This window comes from Aspergillus sclerotioniger (genome assembly GCF_003184525.1).
Source record: "Aspergillus sclerotioniger CBS 115572 chromosome Unknown BO94scaffold_7, whole genome shotgun sequence".
Lineage (NCBI taxonomy): Eukaryota > Fungi > Ascomycota > Eurotiomycetes > Eurotiales > Aspergillaceae > Aspergillus > Aspergillus sclerotioniger.
Window position 1 is genome coordinate 404,905 of NW_020290997.1, and position 27,851 is coordinate 432,755.

Below are 27,851 nucleotides of genomic sequence, written 5' to 3' on the forward strand. Positions count from 1 at the left end.
GTAACAAAAGTGAAAACGCCAGTCTTACGTTAAGGACTTGAATGACTTATCATCACAAATCGTATATTGTGGAGAAAATAGAACTCAGGAGCCATGGGTATGCTACTCGGTGGAGGAAATCCGTGTTCAGCGGGCTGTTAAGTTGAAGTATGCGGTTTCGCGGAGATGCATGCGGCTTGCCCACTCTATTTCCCCAAATTTACAGCTTTGTTGGTTAGGAATGTCCTTATCGACTTGCTGGATGCGATAATGGAGGGCAGCTGAGCCAGGTCACTTCGGCCGATCGCAATTGTGCTTGTGTCTGTACAATAATTATGTGGGATCTGGCATTGTTTATTACCAGATAGTGAACTATCGATATGTCCCGCATTAGGTGGAAGATTGGTTGCAGAGAATGGGGTGGATATAATCTGGGAAGGTAAGATGACGACTGCGTGGATATGCGAGGGATCCGCAGTGCAGATCTCCGAACTGATCTGGGTTTCCACGGGCAGGGCTGGAATCTGGATAAACGATCTGCCAACAAATGGGATTCCACATTCCAACTGACAGATGGGGCCGCGCAAGGGGTTCCGTGGTAGGGCATGTAACACAACATGACAGCCGAGCTCTGGGCCCCAGACAATAGAAGGGAGGTTGCATTGACGGGAAGCTGATTTCGCTGCATGACGTTAAGACTTCATGCATGGGGAAATTCGCGGCATTAACTGCGAATCAGCGTGTACACCAGCATGCCACTAGACTTCATCGAGAAAGCCTATAACATATCACAAGGCATGCGCAATGAGTTGCAAAGCGCTTCTTTCACTGCCTACCTCCAGAAATATAATGAGTTCAGTAGTCCATAGCGTCAGAAAACCGATTATTCAATTCCCAGCACGTATCTCCAAGGATATCATGCAACGTTATGGCCTTATAGGCTGTTGACGGGCGGACATGCGCTTCACAGAGGGAATTAGACGGTGGCTGGTATGGGCTAGATCGGTTCAAGATGTGACAAAAGCTTTAGAGGTCATATGTCGAAGGAACAACGACTCGTAGTGTCTAGGACATCGATCTAGAAATGCGTTCATGGATCAAGGCCGCTGCCCTGATAAGTACCGCAACCGGGAGAGGATGAGTCTCGGAATAGATGGGTAATCGCGCGCGCAACATGAAGCTTCAGGGTACCGCCCTTGATCCCTGGCAGAAGACAGGAGAGAGTGAAGACACCCCTCAAAATGTGCGGGATCGGAAAAAGGAGCGACAATGCATGCATTGTCACATGTTGGCAGCAGACTTTTCACGACAACTTCTCCACAGCATGCAGAGGATGAAAGGAAGACCGTCAAAAGTGATTAGGCAGGCTAGCGGAGCCTGCAAGAGTAGCCTGACATTAGTGACAATGTTGGCTTACGCGTGTGGCGGATGTACGTAAGGCATGTGGGTGGGGATGGACTTGCGGTTGGCTTGGACGGCCCACTGGGTGACTCGGGAGGCCCGATTGGGGGTAATGAGACGACATATGTAATTAAAGCGTCCAGCCAAATAAGATGCTGATTATCGGATCCTACTGCGGTGGCCCGCAGCCAGGTGCGAGTCGCAGGGCTCTAGGTGAAGCTGGTCTAACTGGATGGGGAGGTCAGTCAATATTCGGGCGTCCAGCGTCCAACAAACGACCTGATCTGGAAGATCCACTGGTGGATCAGATGCAGGGTACACCTGTAGAAGCCTAGACGGTTCGTCGGAGAGGATTCCGGAGGTTTCGTGATGGGATGGTTTGATGCTGCCGGGGGAGCCGTTGAGCAGATGCAGTGCATGGTGATGTGGTAAAAGTTTTCAGGGCCAAGCCCGAGGCTCCGAACCCATGAGGATAAGATTGACATAGGTGGACATGACATCAGGTCTCATGCCGAAAGCAATTTATTTGATGAAAGGAACATGAACGACCTGATAACTTGGGAGACTCCAGAGTCCTTGAGGGTAGGATCTATTGTTAGAGAGCGTGCGATTTGTAAAGAGTGTAGGGTACACTTACCACCTCTGCACCAACAGATGAATTACAAGATCTGAAAGGATGCAGACTGAAAATGGTTCATGCCATGAGGAGCGGTAGGTTCATTGGAAGTGAACTAACTGGATACGAGCACCGTAGGGGCCGCTTGGCGGGTGCACGTGCTCTCGCCGGTGTCATGAATCATGAGCCCCATGATTGGCTGGATCTCGGCCAATGGCGGGCGCTCCGGCGCTGCGTGAGACCCATGGCGGTTTGGAGTCGACGGAAAACAGCGACGGTGATGGGCACGAGGGACCCGATCTGGGACGGGAGTGGACCAGGGGTCACGGAGGTCTGACCACCACGAGAGTAATTTCCGATGCGAGTTCCTGGACAGACAAGCCGGGACAAGACCGGACAAGCAACAACAGCCAGGCAAACAAGACAAACCGGGCGAGGCCAGACGGCAAGGGGGCACGTGGTGCCAAGAAAGCTTGGCCTCTCGTTGTCCGCAACAGCAGCACGTGCCCCCGTCCGGGCCTCTCATTAATCGACGGCCAAACCCCATCCCTGAGCTTGCATTGCGCCTGCATGGCTCCTTCCCCTCTCCCAAACCATGCTGCCGCCCAATCCCCTTGGCCTCCCGGACCATGCCGACGGCTGTGTCCGCCTTGACGTTACACCGGCCACGCTTCCACTATTCTAGAAAAAAAAAAAAAAAAAAAAATCTCAACTACGGAGCACAGTCAAAGTAATTTCCGGCCTACCATCTGCATCACGCAGCCATGGATGAACCTCGGGCTGGAAACGTGCTGCTTTGGGGGCTGCCATATTGTTGTATGGCTTATCGAGGGACAACCACCCCAATTTGCGACCCGTAGTTCAGCTGGAGGCTGCCCCCACCCCCCAAGGCATTACCACAACTAGGCTGCTGGCTGCTAGCAGCTGTAGTGGCATGTTAGCCTCGACTAGGGCTGTCGCGTGTGAGACTCCGCGACAGCTCTCGCCAACCACGTGTGGCGAGACGGACCCCGCTGGCCAACCACAGCCGATATCTGCGCAACGTGCTGACGGCTATATGAGATGCATGAATCGGTTAGCTGACAGCCTGACATCGCAACAGCTGTGCTGGATGGACTTTTAGATTCCTCCCTGATACTTAAATCGAGGGATCGCCATTGTCCTGGCTGACCCTGCGTGCTTGTCATCTGCAACCCGAATCCACCACCCTCATCTTCGTTGCCAGTCCTTCCCTCTCGTGCAGCCTCCCAGCCAGAGGATCTCTTCACAATGGCGGACTTTGGCCCTCGTGCTCCTCACGGGCCTGACATGACCGGAACCCAGGACTTCTCCGAGATGAACCCTTCCGAAAAAGAGGGCTTCGACCGCCTCCTCCGCCCCGACGACAGCTATACGCCCGAAGGCGTCTACTGGGCCGACCTTCCCCTCGGCCAACGGATCAAATTCGTCTCCTCGGTCGAAGCTAAGGAGCGTGGCCGTGAGTGGTCTGCGCTCTGGGCCGAGATCAAGGCGGATCCTCTTTCTCCCATCATGGGTTACATCCGCAACACCATCATCCCCGGTGCTGGTATCGGTCTCGAAGGGTAGGCTGCTCTTCCTATGCATGTGTGTATAGCTCTAACAGTAATAGTTACGTCCTTCTCTCCATCGGTAACATCTCCACTATGTTCGGAAAGTCCTTTGAATCGTGTTGGGGTACATACGAGATTTGTAACAAGCAGTGGATTAACGCCATCACATACCTGGAAATCGTTGGTATCATCATTGGTCAGGTCTTGGTTGGTGTCATTGGTGACTGGGTGGGCCGTCGCTACGGTCTGCTTCAGGATGCCTGGATCATGTTTCTCGGTCTGGTCATGCTGACCTGCGCCTGGGGTGTCACCCAAAATGGCTGGGTGATTTGCTATGCCTGGTCTCTCTTCATCTACGGCATTGGTGTTGGTGAGTCCCGTCAACCTTTTGGCGGCCGTGTTTATGAATCGATTGACTCATGCTTCTCTCAGGTGGTGAGTACCCCATGACTGCCACCAGCGGTATGGAGAACGCGGTTGGCTCCGGCAAGCTGTCCACCCGTGAGGATCGTCTTCACCGTGGTTCCAAGGTTGTTGGCGTTTTCTCCATGCAAGGCTGGGGTCAGGTCCTCAACCAGGGCTTGCTTATGATCTTGCTTCTCATCTTCAATGCCGGCAGCGGACAGGAGCCCATCAGCCAGAAGAACGCCCAGTGGACCTACCGCATCTCCTTTGTCATTCCCATGATCGGTACCTTCTGGCTCATCTATTACCGTGCCTACCACATGAAGGCTGCCAGTAAGCAGCTTGCCGCCACCAAGAAGAAGGCCTCGGTCACTGGCTATGACACTGAGTCTCTCCGCCTGACATTCAAGTACTTCACCCCTCGTATCCTGGCCACTGCTGGTGGATGGTTTGCCAACGACGTTTTCTTCTATGGCGCCAAGCTGTTCTCCGGTGATTTTATCAAGGTCATCAGCCCCGGTACCAAGGACATCTTTGTTACATGGGAGTGGAGTTTCATCAACTGTGTCGTCACCCTGGCGGGATACTATGCTGCTATCATCTTCGTGGACAACAAGCTCTATGGCCGCAAGTGGATGCAGATTATGGGCTTCTTGCTCTGCTTCATCGTGTATGTGGTGCCTGCCTTCCACTACAAGTACTATACCGAACCCGCCCACATCCACTCCTTCCAGGCTATGTACTTCCTGGGCAGTTTCTTCAACCAGTTCGGTCCCAACTGCGTGACCTTCCTGGTCGCTGGTGAGGTCTTCCCCACTCCCATTCGCGCCACTGCCCACGGTATCTCGGCTGCCTGTGGAAAGCTGGGAGCTCTGTTGGCCGGTATCCTCTTCAACTACATCGACACCCAGACCAAGTTCTACTTTGTGCCCTGGTGGGGTCTGTTCGGCATGGCCTTGACCTACCTCTTCCTCCCCGACACCACCGGTCTTGATCTCAAGGAGCAGGAGCGCCGCTGGCGATTCATCCGTGAGGGCCGTGAACACGAGTACCACGGTGTCGCTGTCAACCACAAGCACTTGTCTGTGTGGGAACGCTTCCGTGGTGCTGGCAAGTACTACGACCCCGAGCTCGACTACCAACAGCGTGTCGAGGAGTACCGCCAGGAGTGGGAGAACATCATGGCTCGTCGCAGCGAGGAGACCAAGAACGACGAGGACGTCGACCTGGCCTTGGTTGAGGATGAACTTCTTGAGGGTTCAATTCACAACTACTTCCACCGCACCAGCTCTTTGAGCAAGAACCACAGCGTCGAGAAGGTCACTGAGGCCGACTCCTCGAACTAAAACTGCACTTGGTTTGCACTATGCCCCGGCATGAAAAGGTTATACCCATTATATACCCGTCGCTCGCGACTCACTGGCCGCTTGATAGAGGCTGTCCCTAATTCCTTGTTTATAAATTCGATGTCTGGATGGTTGAATGTGGGCTGAGACATGAATCGTTGTGTGCTTATTTTATTTTGTACCTAATTAAATACGACTCGGCTCTATTTTTGTATGATGTTTATGAATCAGTCAATCCCTTTGTCTATACCATGTACAATCGGTATCGATTAGCCAACAGTTCCAGAAACAATTATCCTCGTACCAATTCGTTTTCGCCTTTGAAAGACCACCAGTGCGAAAGATCAGTATCATGTTGGATCCCACCCGTCGTAGGCCCAAACAGCACCCAAACAATTATCAATATTGTTTTCGACCCAGATGGATGACTGACATGAGATAGTGAACAGGTTATTCTCGGTAGGATTCCAATACGCATTCCGAGAATACATGTTGATCTCCAGCTCTTCACCCGCACGTGGCTTGACTCCTATGCCAATGCTTGGCTCACAGAATCCGTGTTTTGGGAGAACTCAATCGAATGAACCAAGCCTTGGCCAGATTAAGCCCCTCCTTTCCGACTAAGCTTTGGCGTTTGGAATAAGCCTTTGTAACTACTAACTGTGGATGCATGGTCTCTCGGTGCCAGGGTGAGTGTATTTCCCACTCAGTCTCCGCAGAAAAATATATAAGTAGAGGTTACCCCAACATCTTCGGATATCTGTGAAGTACTGCTGATTCATATAACCCACCAAATAGAGAAATATACTTTTCCTCATCCGGACTGTGTTATAAGAGATTGGTGAATGGATACCAAGGAATTAATGTGGTGGAGGCCTCACGGCTTGACTGCTCACCTCAGGCATCAGTGTATGCCCCAGGCAGAAAGGCCAATACACCATGCCTCTTTTGGCAGTAAAGGCTTCCCGCGGGGGTTATTTCCTTTTCCGGCCACGCCCGGCCTGGAGTCGAGACTCGCCATTCATGTTCATCATCGACGATCTCCTTTTCCCTATTATCGCGATGGAGTTCCATCCCGAGTGTTGTTACATTGGCTCCAATCCAGAGACCGACATTTGACGGCGACGCAACCACCACCTCGCTTCAGTACACACCGGTGTACAACCTCCTTATTGCGATGGAATATTCCGACGGGTTGTTGGAGCACTCCTACTGGATTGAATATTCAGGACGTTGCGCCTTATATAAGGATGCTTGAGTCTACCGTTAGCCGGTGGTTTCTCCCATCTCGTCATCATCAACTCATCAGTTTCACCCAAGTCATCAAACTGCGTCAGTATTCCATCGAACTGCGCAAACATGGTTAGGCGAAACTTTTCCACTACGGCCCTGGAGGTACTTTGCACTCCAGAGCGCCTGGAGCTCATCGACCACATTGACTCTCTTCGACTTCGAGGCATCAGCCACTATATCTCCCTGCCTCAGATCATAGTCTGTGGCGACCAGTCTTCAGGCAAAAGCTCTGTTCTGGAGGCCATCTCTGGTGTGCCCTTCCCGGTTCGAAGCAATCTTTGCACCCGATTTCCCACCGAGGTTGTTCTACGCAAGGCTGCTCAGGCTGGGGTGACCGTGTCTATTGTTCCTCATCAGTCGCGAGGCTCTTTCGAGCAAGTGAAGCTCTCCGCTTTCCACGAAACGCTCGATAATTTTGAAGATCTGCCCCCACTGATCGAGAAGGCAAAGGCGGCTATGGGCTTGCATGCTCAGGGCAAGGCTTTTTCCAATGACTTGCTTCGCGTGGAAATATCGGGCCCGGACCGGCCTCATCTCACCATCGTCGATCTCCCCGGTCCCACCCACTCGGAAACCCAACAGCAGTCGGCCAGGGATGTCAGCCTTGTTCAAGACGTTGTCAAGATGTATATGCGAGAATCAAGGAGTATTATTTTGGCTGTGGTTTCAGCAAAGAACGACTTCGCCAATCAGATAGTTCTCCGGCTTGCCCGAGAGGCAGATCCGTCCGGGACTCGCACGGTGGGTGTCATCACAAAGCCGGATACCTTGGTTCGGGGGTCGGACAGTGAGTTTCAGTTTCTGTCGCTTGCTAGAAACCAAGAAGTCAATTTCAACCTTGGCTGGCATGTCCTCAAGAACATGGACACCGAGAAGGGGACATCCAGCCTTGCCACCCGGAACAGAGAGGAATCCGAGTTCTTGTCCAAGGGTGCTTGGGCAAGGTTGCCGCGGTCCTATGTCGGTATCGATACTCTACGAACACGCCTAAGCAAATTGCTGCTGGAGCAAATAGTTGCTGAACTACCCGACCTGATGGAAGAGGTCAAGACCAAGATGGAAGACTGTCAGCAGCAGCTTGACGGGCTCGGCCAGCCACGCGAGACAGTGACTGAGCAACGATCCTACCTGCTCCAGATCAGTGAATCCTTTCAGAGCATCGTGCGAGCTGGTGTGGATGGTACCTATGGTGGCACCTTCTCCGGGCGCGTTGATGCTGTCAAGCAGTATCCAAATCGAATCCGTGGAGTAGTGCAAAATCTAAATGAAAAGTTCGCAAAATACATCAGCGAGCAAGGACACTACCGACACATATCCCACAGCCAGAATGATGCGAGAGATGTGACTTCAGGGCAAACAGTCGTGACCCGCAAAAAATACATTGAACATATCGAGCTGCTTCTCCGGGAATCTCGGGGTCGAGAACTTCCCGGAACATTCAATCCCATGATCATCACTGATTTGTTCCAAGAGCAGTCCCAGCTCTGGCAGAAAATTGCGGAGAACCACATAGATGAAGTCTGGGCAGCAACACAGGCATTCATCATTGCTGTGGTCCGTGGCGTCAGTGATGAAGCGACAACAGTCACACTACTGCATGATATCACGGCTCCCGCATTGGATGACCGTTTACAGGCAATGAAGCGGAAGCTGACCGAAGTACTAGAGCGATACCGAAGCGGTCACCCAATTACTTACAGTCGCGAATTCGTGGAGATCATACAGAAGGTCCACCGGGAGAGATTCAAGGCTGTATTGTCTAATGGGCTTGAGGAATTCATCGAGCAGCAAAACAAATTGCGTCACTTCTATGTGAATCCAAGCGAGATTGGCAATGTTTTGGATAGAATCCTCGCGTCCAGTGAAGTGGGCTCGGCCAGCTTTGCCGCTGCAGAGGCTCTAGATATTTCAATGACCTACTACGAGGTTAGTGATAGTCATTGTAACATTCTTATGGATGGCAGGTGCTAACTAGAACCAGGTTTCCCTTGAACGATTCATTGATTGTGTGGCTATTGGTGTCGTGGAGATAACCCTGATGCAGCATCTCGGGAATATTCTATCACCTATAGTGATAGATGTTATGTCTGACACACAAGTCTCTCGTATTGCGGAAGAAACCGTCGGACATTGCTGCTTGCGCAACGAGCTTCTCACGAAACTCGAAGTCCTTCGAAAGGGGTCGGAAATCTGTAGAAAGTTCGTCAAGGTTCCAAAGCCAGGTAAGTACCACGCCCAGTCCTATCGTTCAGAAGCTGAGAAATGGTAGCCGAGATCGACCGAGATATTCAGACAGTAAGAATGTCCACGGTGCCCTAGTGTGAACTCGACCACCAACGCAGCAGCCTACAATCAGGAATTTGGCCAAGTCTATGAATCTGGCATCCCGTCCGGAATATCAAAGACCGACCCACTTGAAATCCCAGCCTTTCTCCATTTAAAAGGTGACGTTACCCAGGGTGCTATCCGGAAAATTGTTGAACATTGCTATCTGGATTACATGTTCAATTGTTCTGTCAAATGGATTTACGCAATCTTGGCAAACTAAAGAGAACTCGCAGTAGTTGAGATCGCAGAGCACCTAATCTAAGAAATCAGGAAAACGGACAGAATCGGACAAATAGATAACGCTACTTGATGAGCACAGAAGATTTACTTTCATTATTGCTAATTTATAGAAAGTTCAATAACCTGCCTTGCCTAAAGACAAAGTGTGTTGACTCACTGAATGCGAAAAGACCTTTCTAAGCTCAGGTCGAACCGAGCTGAACAAGCCTAACATACCCTGGAATCATCCTAATATATCGCTAGATCCCTATATCTCGTAGGAACACCCCCACGGAACCAAGCGACATCAATCCAGTCCCCAATATATAAAGCCGACCGAACCTGCATTCTCAACCCTCTCAATCCACTCATATCAACCAGAGCACTTCCCAGCATGATCACGATTACCTAATTGTCCCCCTCGTGATGACGCCCTCGACGCACGATTCCCATATACAATCGGCTATAAAATCCCAGAGCAGCACACCAAAAGCAGTAACCAAACACAGGTGCATGATGCATTCAGCACCCTTTTCCCCGGCGAGAAAATATATATTCGACATCCCTCTTACGGTCCAGCAGCCCAGCGGCCCAGTTGTGGCAAGCAATGTGGTTGTTCGCTTGAGGCGTCTGCAAATCCAGAGCACATCGAAATGACAAACTGTTATCCACCGGAGCTCTCAGTATCCTTTATATATAAATCCCCGCTTTCTCAACACATAAGTTCCTCCTTCTCAAGAATATGGCAATTACCAAGGAACAAGTTGGCCAGTGGACACTATTGAACTGATCTGCGGCTGTGGCTGGGGCGGTTGGGATAGATTCATCGCCATCATGCTAAATTGGTCAGAGGATTTCAGTGTCAGGCCAGGTTTTTTGTCATTGTTGTCCATGGAACCGAGATAATGGGAATGAGAGGAGTACAGATTGGAAGAAAGCTGGGACTCAGGGGAGTTTGAAAGGAGGGTGACTACGAATCTGTATTGGTCACTGGGTTCACTGCTTAACTGGCTGGAATTCGAAGCCATGTAGGTTGGGATGGCTTGCTTGCTTGCTTGCAGCTGGGCTTGAACTGATCGCCAGATGCATATACATGGTGGGTGAGTGGGCGGTAAGGACACCTGTTAATTGCCCCGGCGAGATGTTATTAGGACGATACCAAGAGACAGTGCACTGGGTGGTTGGGATGTTTCACTGCAAGAGGATATCCCTTCACAATGCACAAACTTTGCAAGTCAGATGGTAGAGTTCCACTGATAGCGGAGACCCATTCACAACAGGAAAAGTTTGCATGTCAGGTGGTGAACTCAGCTTAATCCTGGTATTTATATCCCTGTCGGTATCTTCCGCCAACTCTTTCCATCCAAACCTCTACTCCATCCTTCCTGTCTCTATCTGGGTCCGCACACATACACATCCCAATCACAAGTCATCACAATGAGCCCCTCTGAAGAAGCCCAGAGTGTGACATCCAGTGATGAGTCTCCCTCATCCAACTCCTCCACCCCACCCCCCTCCACCTCCGTATTCCACGAACCCACGATCAAATACCACATGAGCCTGCTCCCCTCCACACATATCAGCGCAACAACCGAGGGTTACGAACATGCCCCAATCATCTCCAGCCACGTTCTCCACGAAGACCAAAAACATGCCAACCAAATCACCCAATACGGCCTCCTCGCAGCCTCAATCCGTCCATTGCTTTCCACCAACCCAGACGAACCCGAGAACGACCCACGCCTCTTCTTCAACGTCACCCACCCCTCAAGCACCTTCATCTGCGGCTCCCAGGGCTCCGGCAAAAGCCACACCCTGTCCTGTCTTCTGGAGAACTGCCTCATTCCTTCACAGGCCGGAAGACTCACAAACCCTCTAACCGCCGTGGTCTTCCACTACGACACGTTCACCAGCGATGAGTCGGCTTATCCGTGCGAAGCAGCGTGGATTTCCTCTCACCCCGACGTGAAAGTCCGGGTTTTTTGCGCCCCGACTAATCTATGGACGATGCAGGTTAGCTACCCTCCCAACCCCATACCCACAAGTACTCATACTAAACTCCCCAGGAAACATATTCTGAATTCAACATCCCCATCGAACCCCTCCACATCGACCAACAACACCTCACCACCAAACGCATGATGGATCTAATGGCCGTATCGCAAACCGACGGAGAAATGCCGCTATACATGCACACGGTGAAACGCATCCTCCGCGAAATGCGTATCCGTCAACAAGAGACCAAAACGGGGTTTAACTACAACGAATTCAAGAAACAAGTTCTTGGTTCGGGGTTGACTCCAGCCCAGGTAGCCCCGCTGCAACAGAGACTTGATACGTTGGAGAGTTTCATGCCCCAGGCGCAGGTTGCGAGGTGGTCGTCGAGGAATGTGCAGCAGAAGAAGGAGAAGGGGTCGTCTTGGGATGCTGTTGTGAGTTTACCCCTCCCTTTATCCAAATAGATATAATATAAACTGATAATGGATGGTGGTGGTACAGCCCGGCCAACTAACAATAGTCGACCTCTCCTGTCCGTGCATATCCCCCGAAACAGCCTGCTCGTTATTTAACATCTGTCTGGGGATATTTCTCAAGCCGGACCCCGAGGGGATAGGAAGAGTGGTGGCCCTAGACGAAGCACATAAGGTATTCCCCCTACCTTTCGCATCCATTTCCCTCACCCCAACACTAAGCAATATACTAAAAAGAAAATTAATGCAGTACATGACAACCACCCCGGAATCGCAACTCTTCACCGAAACCCTCCTCTCCACTGTGCGTCTCCAGCGGCATCTCGGAGCGAGAGTAATCATTTCTACCCAGGAACCCACTATCTCCACCACATTGTTGAATCTTTGTTCTGTTATTGTTGTGCATCGGTTTACGTCCCCGGAGTGGTTGAGGATTTTAACTAGACATGTTGCGGGGGCGGTGAGGGGGGCGTTTACATCTAGAACCAACCCTAATTGTAAACCCGTGGGTGGAGAGGAGGAGGAAGAGGTGGCTACTTCGCTGTTTGAGGATATTGTCAGACTAGGGGTTGGGGAGGCGTTGGTGTTTGCGCCGAATGCGGTTGTGGGGACAGGCATGAGGAAGTTGGGGGAGGGTGTGTTGGGGGTTAAGGTGAGAGCGAGGCTGACGGAGGATGGGGGGAGGAGTTTGCTTTCGGGGTGATGGTGATTTGCTAGGGAAGGGGATGATGAGTTCATGGTTGGTGGGAGTGGGTTTGTAATGTGGGATTAGAGATGCGGGGTATTGGTTGTGGGTGTCGTGTTGGGGAGCATATGATGATTGTTGTTTAGGTGTGGGGGGTTGTAGCTTAGGGTCTGATGTAAAAGAAGGAAAATTTGAATGCAATTAAAGTAATGAGATGCAGACGGACTGAAGTATTGATCATCACCGTGGCGATAGACATGTTATGAAATGCCCAGTGACCAAAAGCTATAATCCCAATGATGGTTTAATAATGGCTGTAAGAGTCCCTAGCGAATAAGCTCCAACAACCCCGAGGAGCCCTTGACATGTCTCAAGATTTCCTCTGGTGTGATGCTCTCTATATGAGAAGCACTTTCAGACAACATCCCAAACAACACCGGCCTCAATACCCCCCAAACGGCATTGCCGAATGCACGAAGACTGTCTCCCTGGGATGCCTCAAGCAGGGAGATAAACGAACTAAACGCTTTATCAATAGGTTTCAACAACCTACATACGTTAGCTATGAGTTACCTTCAAGAAGTACACCTACATAGTATCCGAAACTGGTATATCAAGTCCCCCACTCGAAGTCTGTCCCACTAGCAGGCCAAGAACCCCTTTTCCAAACTTTTCAATCAATGCGTGTAGCCGTTGTCCGAGCTTTCTCAATCTTTTGATTCTTCGCATGTGCTTCTTGTATTCTTCTGAGCTAGGCTCAATATCTGGGAATATATCTTTCATCATACTTTCGGAGATTTTGGCGTCGTCGTGATGCACTGGATTCCCAAGATATTTCTGACCCATGAAGAATGTGGCTGGGGTGATGTTGGCGTATCCACTGCTGGAGACTGTGTTGGGGCCACCACAGTGGCGGAACAATTCCCAAATATGATACCAGCGCATGAGTCCAATGGTGCTGGCGCTGTCTTCCAGTTTCTCGATGAGCATAAACCTGTTCGCTTGTGAGAGACCGTCTTGAAGGCGGTAGGAATGGAAGCTGGGCTGTGCTCTTGCGTTACGGATCATCCCGCGGAGGGAGAGGATTGCACTGGGACTAGCAATAGTTATGATGAGCGGTAGAAGGGGTTCTATAGATTCGTGGGTAGGTTTCAAAACTTCGGCTTGAATTTCCAGGGCGAAGTATGTTTCTTCTGGCGGTGGGAGATGTTGGGATACACATTTTGTTCTGTCCTCGTTCAGGAGCTGTTGGGAGGTATCGCTAATGGAAGCGTAGGGCGATGTTTTGACGCGTTTCCCTCTCATTTTAGCGCTTCCTTGGGCGTGAGTAGGCTCCGCTGGAAGGCTCCTTTGGGGCAAGTGAGTTGGAGGTATGATTGTGGAGACAGAGGTTGACTCGTGATCAGGGGCAACCTGGAAGCTTGACATATCCCAGGTAAATTGGGAACGTTGTGACTCCGTGGGTATATCCCCAGTGTAATCCAGAGTGGTAATGTCCATAGACACTGGGTAATCAAGCATGAACGTAGTAGCCAGCTCATTGTCGGCCAACTGGGCTTCAGCTTCACTAGAACCAGGAACGCCTGTTCTATGGCCGTCTGACATCTGGTCTGATTCAGGAATTGGGGGTGGCAGTAATTCCAACGGTACGTTGAAGGTCGGATTCATAATCTCATCGTCAATGCCCAGCACATCGAGCTCATCCGGTGCAGGCAGCGCAGGCATCTCGGGAGTCTGCGAATGGACAGATTCCTCCATAGCAGCTAAACCAAAACTGAATTTTTGAAGGGCCTGTTCAGTCCAAACTGCCTTTGCGATCAGCGAGACAGCCTTGTGAGTAGATGCGGAACAAAATTTCAACATCTGGGGATCGTTGCATATAAAAATCCTACAATAAGATGTATGTCAGCAGAAGCTCCAATGCAGTCGATGGACTTACCGGGCAATAACCCCGAGAGTTGTGGTAATACTCTGTGTGTCTGTATCGAGCAGAACCGCTCCTATGATGGCGTTGATCGCATAACGAAGAACGGTGGACGAATCTTCCCCGCCTTGAGAGCTATATTTGATGCATTGACTGATTCCCGTTCGCTTGGCAGCAAATTTGAAGTGATCTTTTCGGGTAAAATCGATCCTCACTTGTGCCCTGAGCACTAGAAGTGGTCATCACATAGCCCGGATCATGACACAAGCAGATACTCACCCTTGCTGGCGCCGACGCTCATCAACACGATCATCAAGAGTGTGTCAATCCAGTGAGCCCCAATGTGCGCCAGCGGTCTATTCCCCTCATGATTATCCTTTTCCGCCCCAGCCGCGGTGAGTGCCTGACGCAGATAATTACTGGATGTGAATTTATAGCCGATTATCTTTTCGGCCCTTTGCACCTGTGCCTCTGATGCCATTGTACAACTGAATGCCCTGGAATATAGTTGCTTATTTGAATTTGTGCTTTGATTATTCTGTATAGTATTTGTGTGGTATTAAAGTGTCGCATTTATGGAAGCCATTGGTGAAGAGTGGATGAGGTCGGGATCCTGGAACCGCAGTCCTTAATTCTACGTAATGATTGCGCATATCGGAGTCAACAGTGGATTGCAGATTCCACTCGTGGAGGAACCCCAACTGTTCCCATCCGATTAACCTCGTTGAGACAAGTGTGTATCCACGACCATGGAAATAAGATGACACAGTAACTCCAATGTAAATAACTCCGGGCACTCTATCTCTATCAACATACATCAAACAAGGGTCATTATACACTCGCTAATAAAGTATAAACTATACAGATTCATAACCGATTCACCACCTCATGATCCGAATGGATGAACCATCGTATATTACTTTATACACTGGGAACTCGTTTGTCCTCGACTTCTCCAGCTGCCTCACCCACGGCACCATCTTCGAGGCGTCGACCATAGCCAGACTTGGGACCATACTGGTCATCGTGTCGCTGCGACAAGAAGAGAATGACAGTGCTGCGGATTGTTAGTTTCAAACTCGCCAGACAGACATGTAGATAACGAACCTCACGACCGTAAATACCCATCCTGGCCAGGCTAGGACCGTCGACGCGATCGCCCTCGGGTTGGTATGATATTCTAGGAAGAAGTTAGTAAAAGACATCAGGCTGGGTAATCCATATACATACGCAGCGAAGGCTTCTTGGATGCCTCCTCCCAGAATGCTCGTGCGGTTGCTGGATCTGTTCCATCGATACGTGCACTGCCAGTCGCCGTGATGATCTAATCCCATCAATTAGTCTCATCCCCAACATTGAGTATTGATTATCGTACCGTCATTGTCAACGCCGAACTCAGCATCATCACCGACACAATCACGGCGCAGATCTTCCAGGCCAACCGAACCGATCGACTCTCATGGCGTTCGGGCCAGAACAGGTCGAAAAAAAAGGCACCACCAAAGATAAAAGCCACCGCGATCCCCACGAAGATATTATACGATGCCGCTCCGATAAAGTCGTTGTTGTACACGTATATCCCGGGATGACCACTTTGGATTTCGTCTTGTTGATCGAGGTAGTCTATCGAACAAAGTATATTAGCAGGGACCAATTTATTTAGCTTGAGTACCCACCAGACAAGGCCGCCGTCCCCACCGATTCGGAGCAGACACAGAGAATCATAGCCAGTTGATAAACGATCATCTTGGTGCGACGGAGATGATATTCCCTTGTGAACATGTAAGAGCCCTTGAATTTGCGCCAATGGATCTCATGGAGATCCAGACCCCAGACGACTGCCATGGCTGAGGAGTGGAGTGGAGAGTTGATGTGAGGAGGGAGAAAGTGTGAACCGCGCGAGCAGTTTTCTTATAATAAGCGCCGCGAGGAGATGGAATCATCACGTCAGGGCTGAATGTTGCCGCACGGGGAATCTTGTTTTGTCAGGGTCTCCGGGCCGGCGATCCGTGACGTCAGTCGGGCCCAGCCCCGATCCACTGCATCGCTGAAAGGTACATCATCTGCAGGCCTTATTGGCACCATAGGGAATTTACACGTGCCGGTGGCGTTCTCGGGTCTTGCTGACGCCGTTTCCTTGGGTCTGCATCCTGCTTCAAGTCTGCTGAGGTCACGTGATGCCACAGGGCTGGGCTCATGGGTGCCTGGGACACGAGGTATCAGTCAAAACCTGATGGCAACTTGAATGCTTGAAAGAACTATAAACTCCGGTGTTAAGCATTTTCTAAGAGATGGGACCAGATGATGGTGGATCGGTACCTCTTGGAGCAAACCTCCCCTTGCCCCAGGCAGGCCCCAGGAACACTTCCCAATCCGGCGTTTGATTAGATAATGGTTGTCTTTTCCCCTCTCTGAAATTTCCCCGAAAATACACAATGGGAGCGATCCATGGGAGGGAAAGACTGGATGGATACCTGCTGTTCGTAATGCTCCGGCGATGATGTCAAAGCACGACTGCATCTCCGAACACGAGCAGAACCTCGGACGCGTCAAGGCCTCCACCGTTCCCTTCGGACCTACCGACCGGTAAATCCGACATCGGAAATGCGGATAACCCTTTCCCTTTGTTCTCTCTTCATTCTTCTCCATTTGCCTCTCTTTATTTTACATTGGAAGTGATTTATGCCAACTTAACAATAGAGAATATCATTTCAATACTTTTTCTCTTCCTCGTATTTTTATTTTTCTATTTCTCTTCATTTCTCATTCTTCTCAGAAGTGTTCTCAGTCAAAGTCGGGTCACTAAACGGTGAGCCAGTTGGTCTTTTTGAATTGCAATGACGAGATGGATCAAGCATTGCACCGTAAATAAAACATTCTGCAATTCGGGTCTCCTGACAGGTCAGGTTCTGCTGCAGGACCAAATGTAGGGTTGGTGATCCGGCGGAAGGATCCGAGGGATGCCCTCTAACCGCTATACTCCCAGTAATTAATTACTTTCTAAGACATCTGATTGCTACTATAATTTGCTAAAATATGAATTAATTTTTCCTCATCTCCACCCATGGTCTCACCTGATTACCTCCCATCAACGTCTCCGCAGCCATTGGTGTTCTGTCGAAGCCCTACCTGCAGCGTGGACTGGGATAGGCCAGCACAGCCTCAGTGAAGCAATGCTAATTAAACATGGTTATCTACCACCAATCACATCACTGCCAGCCCTTAGCGCCCAATTTCCTTTCCACGCGAATCCGGGGTATAAAACAACAAATGCCGACCTTTCTATTGCCAGCATCGCCTTCTGCCGGGCTGAGCAGGCAAAATGGCAAACCCAGTCTGTGTCGCAACCAGCGACAACCAGTTTGGGCCTCGCGTGGACCCAAATTGCCGATCGTTTGACTTCACTCTTCTGTTTGAAGATGCCTTCTTCTCCATCATCCCCGCGGCTCTCTTCATCCTGCTGCTCCCTGCCCGGCTGCGAGTCCTCCGCAAAGCACCGGTCAAAGTGACCACATACCGACTGGCTGTATACAAGACGGTATGATAAAATCCATGATGAATTTCTCAGTCGCTAACTCTAACATCCAAGATCTGCCTAGTCACCCTCTTCGCACTCCAGATAGTCTACACCGTGTACCACCTCTGCACACCCGCACTGCACACTCGACTCGCAACCACCTCCGACATCCTAACCATCATCGCCACAGCCGCCGCAACATTCCTCTCCTTGATCGAGGACCAATGCTCCATCGAGCCGTCCGATATACTCGTCATCTATTTCTCCGCGCTGACTCTCCTGGACATCCCGCGACTACGCACAGTATGGCTGATCCCAGGAGTCGACATATGCAGGGGTCTCTGGACCACCATTTACGTTCTAACCGTGGTCGCTCTATTCCTCGAGTCAATGCGAAAGCTACGAATCCTAAGGACCCTTTATCAGAATGTGACCATGGAACAAGTGATCGGATTCTGGGGCCGAAGCTTCTTCGTCTGGGTCACGCCGTTGTTTCGGGTCGGGTTTTCCGATATTCTCTCGGTTGAGGATTTGCCTGAGGCGGATGAGGATCTGCGAGGGGATGCAGCGAGGAGGAAACTTAACGGGGCGTGGGAGAAGTCGAAGGGGAAGCGTCGACTGCTGAAGGCGGTTTTTCGCGCGTATTTGTGGTCTGCGCTGTCGGGGATTGTGCCGCGGATAGTGTTGAGTGCGTTTACCTTCTGTCAACCGTTTTTGATCACCTCGGCGGTGGATTACTTCGAGAAGGATTCGACGGCGGAGATTAAGCAGTATGGGCAGGCGTTGGTGGGGGCTTTTTTGTTGGTGTATTTGGGGATCGCGGTGGGTAATGGCCATTTAGGGTTGCTTGGCCTGGCTAATGGGGACAGATTTCGACGGCCGTCTATTGGCGTCAGGTGTATCGACTGATGACTACAGTGCGAGCTGGTCTGATTTCGATGATTTATCAACAGACGACGAACCTGTCGGGTAATGATGTGAAAGACACGGCTGCGCTTACGTTGATGGGTACGGATGTTGAGCGAATCGGCAATAGCTTGAGATTGCTACACGAGACATGGGCTTCGATTGTGGAAGTGGGTGTTGCTCTGTATCTCTTGGAGCGTCAGATATTCCTTGTCTGTCTTGTTCCTGCTGCTATCACGGTTGGTGGGTGATCATCATTATAACTCTGGATGTTATGAAATTAACATCCCCAGCCTGCATTCTCGGAACACATCCAATTTCCTCTCGCAGTGGAAGCGCACAAAAGGCCTGGGTCGAGAAAGTCCAAACAAGAGTTGCGGTCACATCCGCCATGCTGGGTGACATGAAAGCCGTCAAAATGCTTGGATTGGCCGATGTTCTCTTTGATTTGGTGACGAAGTTGCGAAAGGCCGAGTTGGAGGCATCTTCCCGTTTCCGCAAGTTGTTCATCTTCATGGTGGTACTATGTAAGAAAATCCGTTTGATATGTGGATGAAAGCTTACTTTGCAGCCAATATCCCACTTGACTTTGCCCCATACGCTACATTTGCCGTGTATGCCATCATCTCGGTGGTGAGGAATGATCGATCCCTTCTTGCTTCCCAAGCTTTTACTTCGCTATCGTTGATCTCGCTTTTGACGTCGCCGTTGGTTACCTTTGTTCGAGCTGTTCCTCAATTGGCCCAGTGTGGGGGGAGCTTCGAGCGGATTGAGGCATACTTGGAGAGAGAGCCGGCTGCGAAGGGTCATCAGACAGAATCATTAATCTCTCTCACCCTGCCCGATCTCGAGAACGAGGATGTCGAGCTTACGAAACGTGCGACGGGACAGTCTGCGGACTCATTGGTCTCTTTCACTGGGGTGGATATCGCATGGACACATACCACCGAGCTCGTATTCCGAAATCTTCATCTGGACATCAAACCGGGAATCACGATGATCATTGGTCCTGTCGGCTCCGGAAAATCCGTCCTTATTGAGAGCATCCTGGGAGAGACGATCATCAAAAATGGAACTACAAATGCACCACTTTCGAACATTGCATACTGTCCCCAGAAGCCGTGGATTGTTAACAACACGTTCCGCCACAACATTACCGGTGGAACAGAGTTTGATTCGAAATGGTATGGCTTCTGTGTTTCCGCCAGTGGTCTGGAAGATGATCTGGCGAGTATCCCGGGTGGTGATTTGCACATGGCCGGTAGTGACGGGGTTTCTCTTAGTGGAGGCCAGAAGCAACGAGTGGTATGTTTCCTGAAATTAATTTGGTTACTGATGGGCTAAGATTTGGTAGGCTCTCGCTCGAGCACTTTACTCGAGACATCCAATCATCTTGCTCGATGATGTTTTCAGCGGATTGGATTCCAAGAGCATCAGCCATATATTCTCAACGCTCTTTGCTAAGGATGGGTTCCTTCGTGAAGCAGGGAGATCGGTCATTCTTGCAACACATACTCGTAAGCACTCTAGTTCCTCATCAAACGATTCTTCTCTGACATTTGCCAGAATCCCTACTCCCCTACGCCGATGAGATTATTGCACTGGACAAGGGCACTGTTGCTGCCAGGGGCTCCTATCAGGACGTCCTAGCCAGGACACCAGAAATCGCTGCAAACTCCCTGACCAAGCCCAAGAACCAAGAACAAGTCAGTGAGGATGATGTCCAGTCAAAACCCAAAACTGCACAGGTAACTGCGGTGGAGAATAGCCCAACAGCAAAGCCCGACTTGTCTCGACGTGATGGCACCTGGGACGTGTACCGATACTACGCCAAAAGCGCCGGTCTCCGAGTAACGTTTGGCTTTATTGCCTGCTCACTCGTTTCAACTTTCCTTAAGAACTTCTCAAGTATGTCCTCCCGTCCAATCCTTTGCCAGAATTCTAACCAGCCCAGCACTATGGATCGAATGGTGGTCTGAATCGAATGCCAGAGACCCGAATGGCCAAGTCGGGTTCTACCTCGGACTCTACACCGTCTTTGCAGTGCTAAACGCATCTGGCCTGGCTGTCGCCTGCTAGTAAGTCAACCCTCACCACCAACTTCCCACACTAACAATATAGCCTCCTCTTCATGAAAGCCATCAACGGAACCGCCCTAGGGCTACACACCGACCTCCTCGCCTCAACCCTCAACGCCCCATTCAGCTTCTTCCAAACCACCGACACCGGAACCCTAACCAACCGCTTCAGCCAAGACATGGACCTCATCGACATGACTCTTCCCATCTGCTTAATCAACAGCTTCGGAAGTATCCTCCCCCCCCTCCCCTCACCCCCAATCAACCCCAGCTAACCCTAACCAACCCTAGACGGCTCCTCCACCATCATCAAACTAATCATCCTCTGCGCCGTGGGCAAATACATGGCCGCCACCTTCCCCATCCTCATCGCCACCTTCATTCTCATCCAATCCTACTACCTCCGCACCTCCCGCCAAGTCCGCCTCCTCGACATCGAAGCCAAATCACCCCTCTACACGCACTTTACCGAAACCATCAGGGGTATTTCCACCATCCGGGCCCTGTCCTGGCAAAGCGTGTTCCAAACCGACTTCGAACATAAACTCAATCAATCCCAACGGCCATACTACATGCTCTTCTGTATTCAGCAATGGCTTAACCTGGTTCTGAATCTAGTTGTGACTGCCATGGCAGTCATCCTCCTTGCGATTACCACCTCCATGAAAGATAAGTTCAGCGCCGGCGCTATCGGAGTCGCACTCAATATGGTTTTGTCTTTTAATCAGGAGATTGTTCGTACCGTGCAGTCGTGGACTCAATTGGAGACGTCGATTGGGGCTGTGGCCCGCGTGCAGAAATTTCAGGAGGAGACGCCCTCGGAACGGAGTGGGTTGTCGATGCCGATACCGCCTGTTTATGAGTGGCCGGTGGAAGGGAAGATCGTGTACGAGGATCTCACGGCTGGATATACGTAAGTACCCTACCCCCCAACTCCTCATTTGCATTACCATACCTAACAAAAAAGTAACACCCCCACCCCCACCCTCAACAACATATCCCTAACCATCCCCCCCGGCGAGACCCTCGCCATCTGCGGCCCCTCCGGAAGCGGAAAAACCTCCCTCATCATGTCCCTCCTCGGGATGATCGATATCCACGAAGGTCGAGTGACCATCGACGGTCGTGATCTGACCTCCTTCGACCCAAGGGACATTCGGTCCCGAGTAACTGTCATCCCCCAAGACCCGTTCTTCATGCCTGGTACGGTACGGTTTAATCTCGATCCGCACGGAAATGCATCCGATGAGGTGATTGAGTCTGCGCTTCGGAAGGTCGGACTGGTAGCTGGTTTGGATAGCGAGTTGAAGGCGGACGACTGGTCCGGGGGAGAAAGACAGTTGTTGGCGCTGGCGAGGGCGTTGGTGAACCCGAGTAGGGTTTTGGTGCTGGATGAGGCGATGAGCAGGTATGTTTGCCCTTGGGTTTAGGTGGTTGGTGGATGATGGATGGTGGGTGTTTGCTAATGTGTGTTGTGTTGGTGGTAGTGTTGATGGGGAGACTGAGCGGTTGATGCAGGAGGTTATTGAGAGGGAGTTTGCGGGGCGGACGACAGTGATAGCGGTGATGCATCGGCTGAGATATGTTGAGCGGTATGACCGTGTGGTGTTGCTGAAGCGTGGGGAGGTGGTTGAGTGTGATACTCCGAGTAGGCTTCTGGGACGGGAGTCGGAGTTTAGGAGGTTGTGTAGTTCTCTGGACAGGTTGTTGTGATGGGCTACGCTGCAACACTCTCTACGCACTCCACTCTGTCTAAGTCTTCCCACAGCAGAGCCCTAACTACAGTCACTCCTTTATCCCAATACTCGAGCTGTTGAAATCTATCCACATATTCATATCACGATTAACTACCATAGTTGATATGACACCCATCATATCCCTACAAACTAACACTACATCCACATCCCTCACAGATAACCCATCCACCAACACAACAAACCCCTCACTCAACCCCCCAAATCTTCCTCAAGGCACAACAACACCATCATCCACATCCTCCACCCTCATCTCCACCTCCACCTCACCCTTCCCAAGCACATTCCTCCCCTCACTCACATTAACATCCGAAGTCCTATGCCCATCCAACAACCCCCGACTAACCGTATTCGCATAAACCGGAAACGCCCACGCCAGGACATAAAACGCCGTCGGAATTGCCATCGCCTTATGAAAATCATTCCCTGTTGCCGTGGCAACTGCCCCCGTCATGGGCGGGATCGCAGCACCCCCTGAGATGGCGGCCACGAGCATGCTGCCGCCGCGTTTGGTGTGGCGGCCGAGACCTCGGAGGGCGAGGGTGAAGATTGTGGCGAAGCAGGCCTGGATTCTAGGTATTAGGATTGGTGTTGGTATGGGTGGGGGGAGGGGCTGGGGGTGGATAGCGTACGCTTTCAAAACACAAGACTAGGATTAACATGGCGACGCTGGTTGGACCGGTGGTTGTCACAGCAGCGACACCGAAAATGAAGCAGAGGGTTAGGTAGACGGCGAGGATGTACCGCGGTTTTACCCCCACTGTGATCATTCCGCTGGAGATGAAGCGCATGAATGTGTAGAGGCCTTGGCCGATGGCGAGGAGGTCCGCTGCATCTAAATCAGTATTCAAACCATATAAAGACGGATGGGAGGGAGGGAGGGACATACATGACCTCGATTTAGAATACCCCGCCTGTTCGGCAAAATTGATAAAATAATTCGCCACAGCGACTTGAGCCCCCGTATAGCAAAACTCACTCCACACCCCGAGGAACAAGTTGTACTGTTTCGAAAACGGCTTCGCATCCGAATTAGAGATATCCTGCTCCTGTAACCCCATATCCGCATCCGTAACCTCCGGCATCGGGGCAATATAAAACAATGGAATGAGTAGTGCCACGAAACACGCAACCCCAAGGTACACCCATTGGACGTTTTTCAGCCCCGCCTCGGTATTCACGGTATTGGCGAAGAAGACCCGTGACGCGAGAAGCGGGGCAACGAAGGTCCCCACGCCTTGGATTCCCTGGGCGAGGTTTAGTCGGATTTCAGAGTATCGAGGGGGACCGCAAATGGCGAGGAAGTTGTCGGCTCCGGTTTCGAGGGTGGATAGACCGGCTCCGACGACGAACATGCTGCCGCAGAAGCCGCCGAAGGAGGCTTTGACCCCGCTGGGCCAGAAGAGGAGGCAGCCGATTGTCATGACGGCGAGGCTTGTGGGTGGGTTAGTTGGGAGGGTACGGAAAGGGGGTGGGGTGGGGTGGGGGTGGGCTTACCCGGTCATGAAGGTGACTCGGAAGCCGAATCGGCGGAGAATCCAGCCTGAAATTGTCAAGGGGCAGAGGAAGTAGGCGCCGAAGTATGCTGCGGATAGACCGGAGGATTGTGCCGCGGTGATGTTGAGTTCATCTTGGAAATGGGAGTTTAGGGTATCGAGGAGGCCGTAGGCGAAGCCCCAGAGGAAGAAGAGGATGGTTACTGGCTATTGTTAGCTATGAATGACCTTGTAGGTGGTACATACCCAGGAAGTTTGGGAACAATGACTGCTTGAGAGTGATGCCTGAGCCATCGGTGATGGCCTTGTCATCGATCGTAATCCGGCGTCGCCACATGCTTAAAAGTTCCAAGTAAGAAAGAACCACAGAGGTGGTGGAAGGGAGTGGTAAGGCTGGAGTGCGGAGTGCCAGGACAGCGCATCTTTATCAAACATTGCATCGAAGCGCAAGCTCTGGCATTTTCGGGATAATCCAGTCCGAAAAAAGCCATGTGCTCGACCAAGGCTCGAGACCTGCTGGAGGAACGCCAATGGAGTGGCCCAAGCTATGGCCAGGCCAAATGTTCTCGGCTGTTGGCTACAGAACGCCACCAATGGGACGGGGGACGGATCGCTAGACCAGCCGCGTGGCTCTGAGCTGCGCATCTCGATTGGCTGGTTGGATGTCTGGGGTAGAAGCGAGAATTAGATATTTATTTAGGTTTGCGGGGGAACACATGACCTACCGATGATTCCTGCGTGGTTTTCAGAAAGCTCCGGTGCCAGTTTCTACCCTAGCGTCAGGTTGAGGGGAGATCCATAGCATGTCAAATTTTATATATACTCTAGACAGCTAGAACAGGTTGTATGTATAAGCCAGGTCACTTTCTAACGATCTGGACATCGGCACATGATCCTCCAGATACTCTAACTCCAAAATTGTCACCTGCTGTTGTCTCCCCATTTACTGTATACGATTCAACCGCAAATGGCAAACTCACAATACCCGTAGTATTGTTCGGCCCACACACGTTCAGCTGCACCGTATCATTATGCCCTAATTGCCAGCTTGCCCGGATCGGTCCGTTGGGAGTTGGCACTCTCCCCCGCGCCCACGACACGTTCACATCCAGGATCGCCGGGCGGAAAGCCCACTCGGAAAACCCGGCTGAGGTGGCTTGGATGCCAAGCACGTATTCAGTGAGAACATATGTCGGAGCCGCTGCCCAGGGATGCGCATGTGATGTGTAGAGGTCGAGTCCTGGACGGCCATCAGGGTAAACATATTCCCACGCTCCACCCGTATAGTACTCGTCTTGAGTCACCATCGCAGCCCACAGCTGGTCGAGGAGTACGCTTATGGCGGTCACTCTCGCTTGGCTTGCACTCGGGCTATTGCGACTGGCCTGGAGGATTGCCTCGAGGAGGAAGCCGGAAAGGAAGGGTGCCAGGTCGGTGGTGGACGCGTTAGAAACAGAGGTGGAAGTTTTGTAGCCAATGCCAAGACGGAGTGACGAGAGTGTCGCAATGGACGATTCCGCTTGGGTGCTGTTCGACACGCCGGAAAGGATGGCCCAGGCGGTGCCTGTGATAGACTGCTCGGTCAGATCGCTCAGATCAGCAGCGTAAGCCCCAAGGTGCGAGTTCCAGAGTTGGTCGCGGATCGCGTCTTTGATTGAATCGGCTGAACGGGTCCATCTCGACGCAACATCCGTCTCATCCACCACAGAAGCAATCTCTGCCACTCGACTCAGTGTGTGAGCCAGAAGAGCCGATACTGCAGTGCCATTGCTGGACCCCGAGAAAAATGCTCCAATGTCCGTAGCGACCGCGAGTCCGGATTGCTCATCAATCAACGATAGAACAGCTTCAACGCCTTTTTTAATCTGCTTCCAATGTTGAAGCACAAAATTATTGTCCCCGGAATTCCGATAGTAACCGGCAAATGCGTCAAGAAAGAACAGCTGATAGTCCAAAAGTCCAAAAGAGTCGTACGTGTTGACATATTTTGCCGATTGCCCCATGGCGGGTGACATGCTGAAGTAGCCACGGTATTCCGAGGAATCTAGAGCTTGCCGATCAAGCCAATATTTCAAGGACCCGGTTACAAAGTCCGAGCGACCTGTGCTGGATTGAATCACACGGTAAGTGTGCACAAAATCGCCTGACCAGACCAGACGGTCCCTTTTGGCCCCATCCAGACAGATGGAGTGGTTACTAGTCATCACCCCGAATTCTTCCAAGACGGAGCTGGATGTCATTGGGTTATTATATATGAGTGTACCGTTCTGTGCATGGACCTCAACATCCTTTACCAGCGCAATCTGATCTTGGTAGGGTCCGAACCCCCAGGTTCCGCCCGTGAGACTCCCCGATGACCCGGTAGATCCGGATACAATTTGCAAGTCATTGAACGCAACGAAGATGTCGGTTCCATTAACGGTAACGCCGTATCCAGTTGCATTGATAGTAGTTGAGATTCCGTACCAGTGACCCTCTTTGATATCAAATGGCAAAGGATAGTGGTTGACTTTTCCGGTGGTGAGCGAGGTCTGGTTGACCAGGTTCCAGCCGTAGCCCACAGCGAGTGTGTTGGGCGGCACGATCGTACGATTGATATTGACAAATGTTGACCCAGAGGGATATTCACTGGCCAGAACGAAGTACGGACCGAATCCACCAACTCCTGCGGCAACCTTCCAACCGGTACCTCCACGAACAATCTTGGTATGGAAGTCCATGGTGTAGTTAGCAAAGGACGCCCCGATCACCGACTGCGCAGGTTGCTGTCCACGTAGATAGACTCCGTCACTGGTGACCTCCCATGTTGACGGGGCAGTGTTCGACGCAATGCATGCTTGCTGGACTGTCCGCGGCCCCAAGGCCCAGATCTCGTTGTACAGATTGTTGGAGCTTTCGAAGAAGCCGGGTAGCTCGTTCACAGGAGTGCGATCATTTCCCGATCTGATGCCTGCTTGACATATTCGCACACTGCCCTCTGTCAGGAGCAAGAGATTCTGCCAGCGAAGGCCGCCTTGGATGAAGAAGGATTCCACCTTTCCGGTGGATGTTACATTGAAAGTCTCAACACGGAAGGTGTTGGATAGACCGTTGGTGAACGTCCAGGGACCGTCGCCGAAAGGGGCCTCGAGACCAGGCTCGGTTTCGGTGTACTTGGCCTCAATCTGGACCGCACTGGACAGAGACTCTACATCGAAGAAGGGAAAGCCTCCAACCTCAGTCCCGTAGTCCAGGGTGATTAGTGGCCTGTTTTGATCAAGCGTGAAGCAGGCTGCATTTCCATGGCTGGTATAATTTGCAAAGCTAGAATCTGCCTTGTATTTTGTAGGAAGCACGGTAATGTCGCTAGCAGAAGGGTTCGTCAGTGATGGTCAAGCCGCAGGTTGGGTTCTTGTACGTGCCTCGCGCCAGTGAGCGATAACAGTAAGCTACTGCAAGTGAATATGGCCAGCTGTCTTGCGGACATCTTGACACGGGAAGCCACGGGGAGAGATGTCAGGGGTCAACTTTGCCGTTGACCACATTGGTCTCGCTTGGAGAATCCCTGCAAATAAGAACTGGTCAAGAGAAGCACCGCAGTGACTCGATTGAGAGGCATTCAATCGGTCGGCTTGTGGGCACCAATCATGTCTGCTCCCGGGGCCGATCCCGGGCCATCGTTTCCCCGCATTTTCCCATCGCAACCAATTCCGGGTTAATGCCTCCCGAATCTGCGCCGGGTTGGGATTCCCTCTGGCATGTTTCTGCGGTCATTCTTGGAGAAGCATGTGCAGAAAATGATGGGTATACAATCTGCGTAGCTGCGAGGACAGGGGACCTAGAAGACCAGGTGACGATGGTGTTGTTTGATGAAATGGATGGG

General features: G+C 51.4%; 10 protein-coding genes across 10 annotated transcripts; 4 read left to right on the plus strand and 6 right to left on the minus strand.

Moving 5' to 3' along the window:
• Window positions 1-47: 47 nt before the first annotated feature.
• BO94DRAFT_359187 (uncharacterized protein) lies at window positions 48-899 on the minus strand. Its single transcript, XM_025607160.1, has one exon. It carries the CDS (start codon window positions 665-667, stop codon window positions 227-229), a length of 441 nt encoding a protein of 146 aa, XP_025469847.1. The 5' UTR covers window positions 668-899; the 3' UTR covers window positions 48-226.
• Window positions 900-3,241: 2,342 nt separating this feature from the next.
• On the plus strand, window positions 3,242-5,468 carry BO94DRAFT_622273 (MFS phosphate transporter). The gene is made up of 3 exons (XM_025617065.1): window positions 3,242-3,579; window positions 3,627-3,937; window positions 4,000-5,468. The coding sequence occupies exons 1-3, from the start codon at window positions 3,266-3,268 to the stop codon at window positions 5,316-5,318; spliced, it is 1,944 nt and encodes a 647-aa protein (XP_025469848.1). The 5' UTR covers window positions 3,242-3,265; the 3' UTR covers window positions 5,319-5,468.
• A 1,209-nt stretch (window positions 5,469-6,677) lies between these two features.
• On the plus strand, window positions 6,678-8,823 carry BO94DRAFT_487610 (uncharacterized protein; the record flags this gene model as incomplete). Its single annotated transcript, XM_025609044.1, has 2 exons — window positions 6,678-8,537; window positions 8,593-8,823. Coding segments are annotated over 2 exons (2,091 nt in total), but the record flags the coding sequence as incomplete, so codon positions are not given.
• A 1,772-nt stretch (window positions 8,824-10,595) lies between these two features.
• BO94DRAFT_615903 (uncharacterized protein) lies at window positions 10,596-12,332 on the plus strand (the record flags this gene model as incomplete). The annotated part of the gene is made up of 4 exons (XM_025616778.1): window positions 10,596-11,171; window positions 11,225-11,590; window positions 11,658-11,804; window positions 11,880-12,332. 4 exons carry the CDS (start codon window positions 10,596-10,598, stop codon window positions 12,330-12,332), a joined length of 1,542 nt encoding a protein of 513 aa, XP_025469850.1.
• A 308-nt stretch (window positions 12,333-12,640) lies between these two features.
• BO94DRAFT_615907 (uncharacterized protein) lies at window positions 12,641-14,719 on the minus strand (the record flags this gene model as incomplete). The annotated part of the gene is made up of 4 exons (XM_025616779.1): window positions 12,641-12,863; window positions 12,907-14,105; window positions 14,265-14,467; window positions 14,518-14,719. The coding sequence occupies 4 exons, from the start codon at window positions 14,717-14,719 to the stop codon at window positions 12,641-12,643; spliced, it is 1,827 nt and encodes a 608-aa protein (XP_025469851.1).
• A 280-nt stretch (window positions 14,720-14,999) lies between these two features.
• On the minus strand, window positions 15,000-16,083 carry BO94DRAFT_622275 (uncharacterized protein; the record flags this gene model as incomplete). The annotated part of the gene is made up of 5 exons (XM_025617066.1): window positions 15,000-15,295; window positions 15,346-15,418; window positions 15,469-15,562; window positions 15,614-15,861; window positions 15,915-16,083. The coding sequence occupies 5 exons, from the start codon at window positions 16,081-16,083 to the stop codon at window positions 15,160-15,162; spliced, it is 720 nt and encodes a 239-aa protein (XP_025469852.1). The 3' UTR covers window positions 15,000-15,159.
• A 1,467-nt stretch (window positions 16,084-17,550) lies between these two features.
• Window positions 17,551-22,598, plus strand: BO94DRAFT_487615 (multidrug resistance-associated protein). Its single transcript, XM_025609045.1, has 12 exons — window positions 17,551-17,776; window positions 17,828-18,577; window positions 18,625-18,904; window positions 18,955-19,188; window positions 19,233-19,966; window positions 20,016-20,178; window positions 20,228-20,569; window positions 20,616-20,739; window positions 20,783-20,970; window positions 21,031-21,652; window positions 21,707-22,147; window positions 22,227-22,598. The coding sequence occupies exons 1-12, from the start codon at window positions 17,561-17,563 to the stop codon at window positions 22,450-22,452; spliced, it is 4,320 nt and encodes a 1,439-aa protein (XP_025469853.1). The 5' UTR covers window positions 17,551-17,560; the 3' UTR covers window positions 22,453-22,598.
• Window positions 22,599-22,684: 86 nt separating this feature from the next.
• Window positions 22,685-24,326, minus strand: BO94DRAFT_512040 (MFS general substrate transporter; the record flags this gene model as incomplete). Its single annotated transcript, XM_025609792.1, has 5 exons — window positions 22,685-23,058; window positions 23,126-23,322; window positions 23,383-23,927; window positions 23,991-24,192; window positions 24,236-24,326. 5 exons carry the CDS (start codon window positions 24,324-24,326, stop codon window positions 22,705-22,707), a joined length of 1,389 nt encoding a protein of 462 aa, XP_025469854.1. The 3' UTR covers window positions 22,685-22,704.
• BO94DRAFT_359252 (uncharacterized protein) lies at window positions 24,164-24,739 on the minus strand. Its single transcript, XM_025607161.1, has 2 exons — window positions 24,715-24,739; window positions 24,164-24,655 (listed from the first exon to the last, which is right to left on the minus strand). Exon 2 carries the CDS (start codon window positions 24,632-24,634, stop codon window positions 24,329-24,331), a length of 306 nt encoding a protein of 101 aa, XP_025469855.1. The 5' UTR covers window positions 24,635-24,655; window positions 24,715-24,739; the 3' UTR covers window positions 24,164-24,328.
• A 36-nt stretch (window positions 24,740-24,775) lies between these two features.
• BO94DRAFT_512044 (putative alpha-L-rhamnosidase C) lies at window positions 24,776-27,833 on the minus strand. Its single transcript, XM_025609793.1, has 2 exons — window positions 27,391-27,833; window positions 24,776-27,334 (listed from the first exon to the last, which is right to left on the minus strand). Exons 1-2 carry the CDS (start codon window positions 27,453-27,455, stop codon window positions 24,850-24,852), a joined length of 2,550 nt encoding a protein of 849 aa, XP_025469856.1. The 5' UTR covers window positions 27,456-27,833; the 3' UTR covers window positions 24,776-24,849.
• Between the last annotated feature and the right edge of the window lie 18 nt (window positions 27,834-27,851).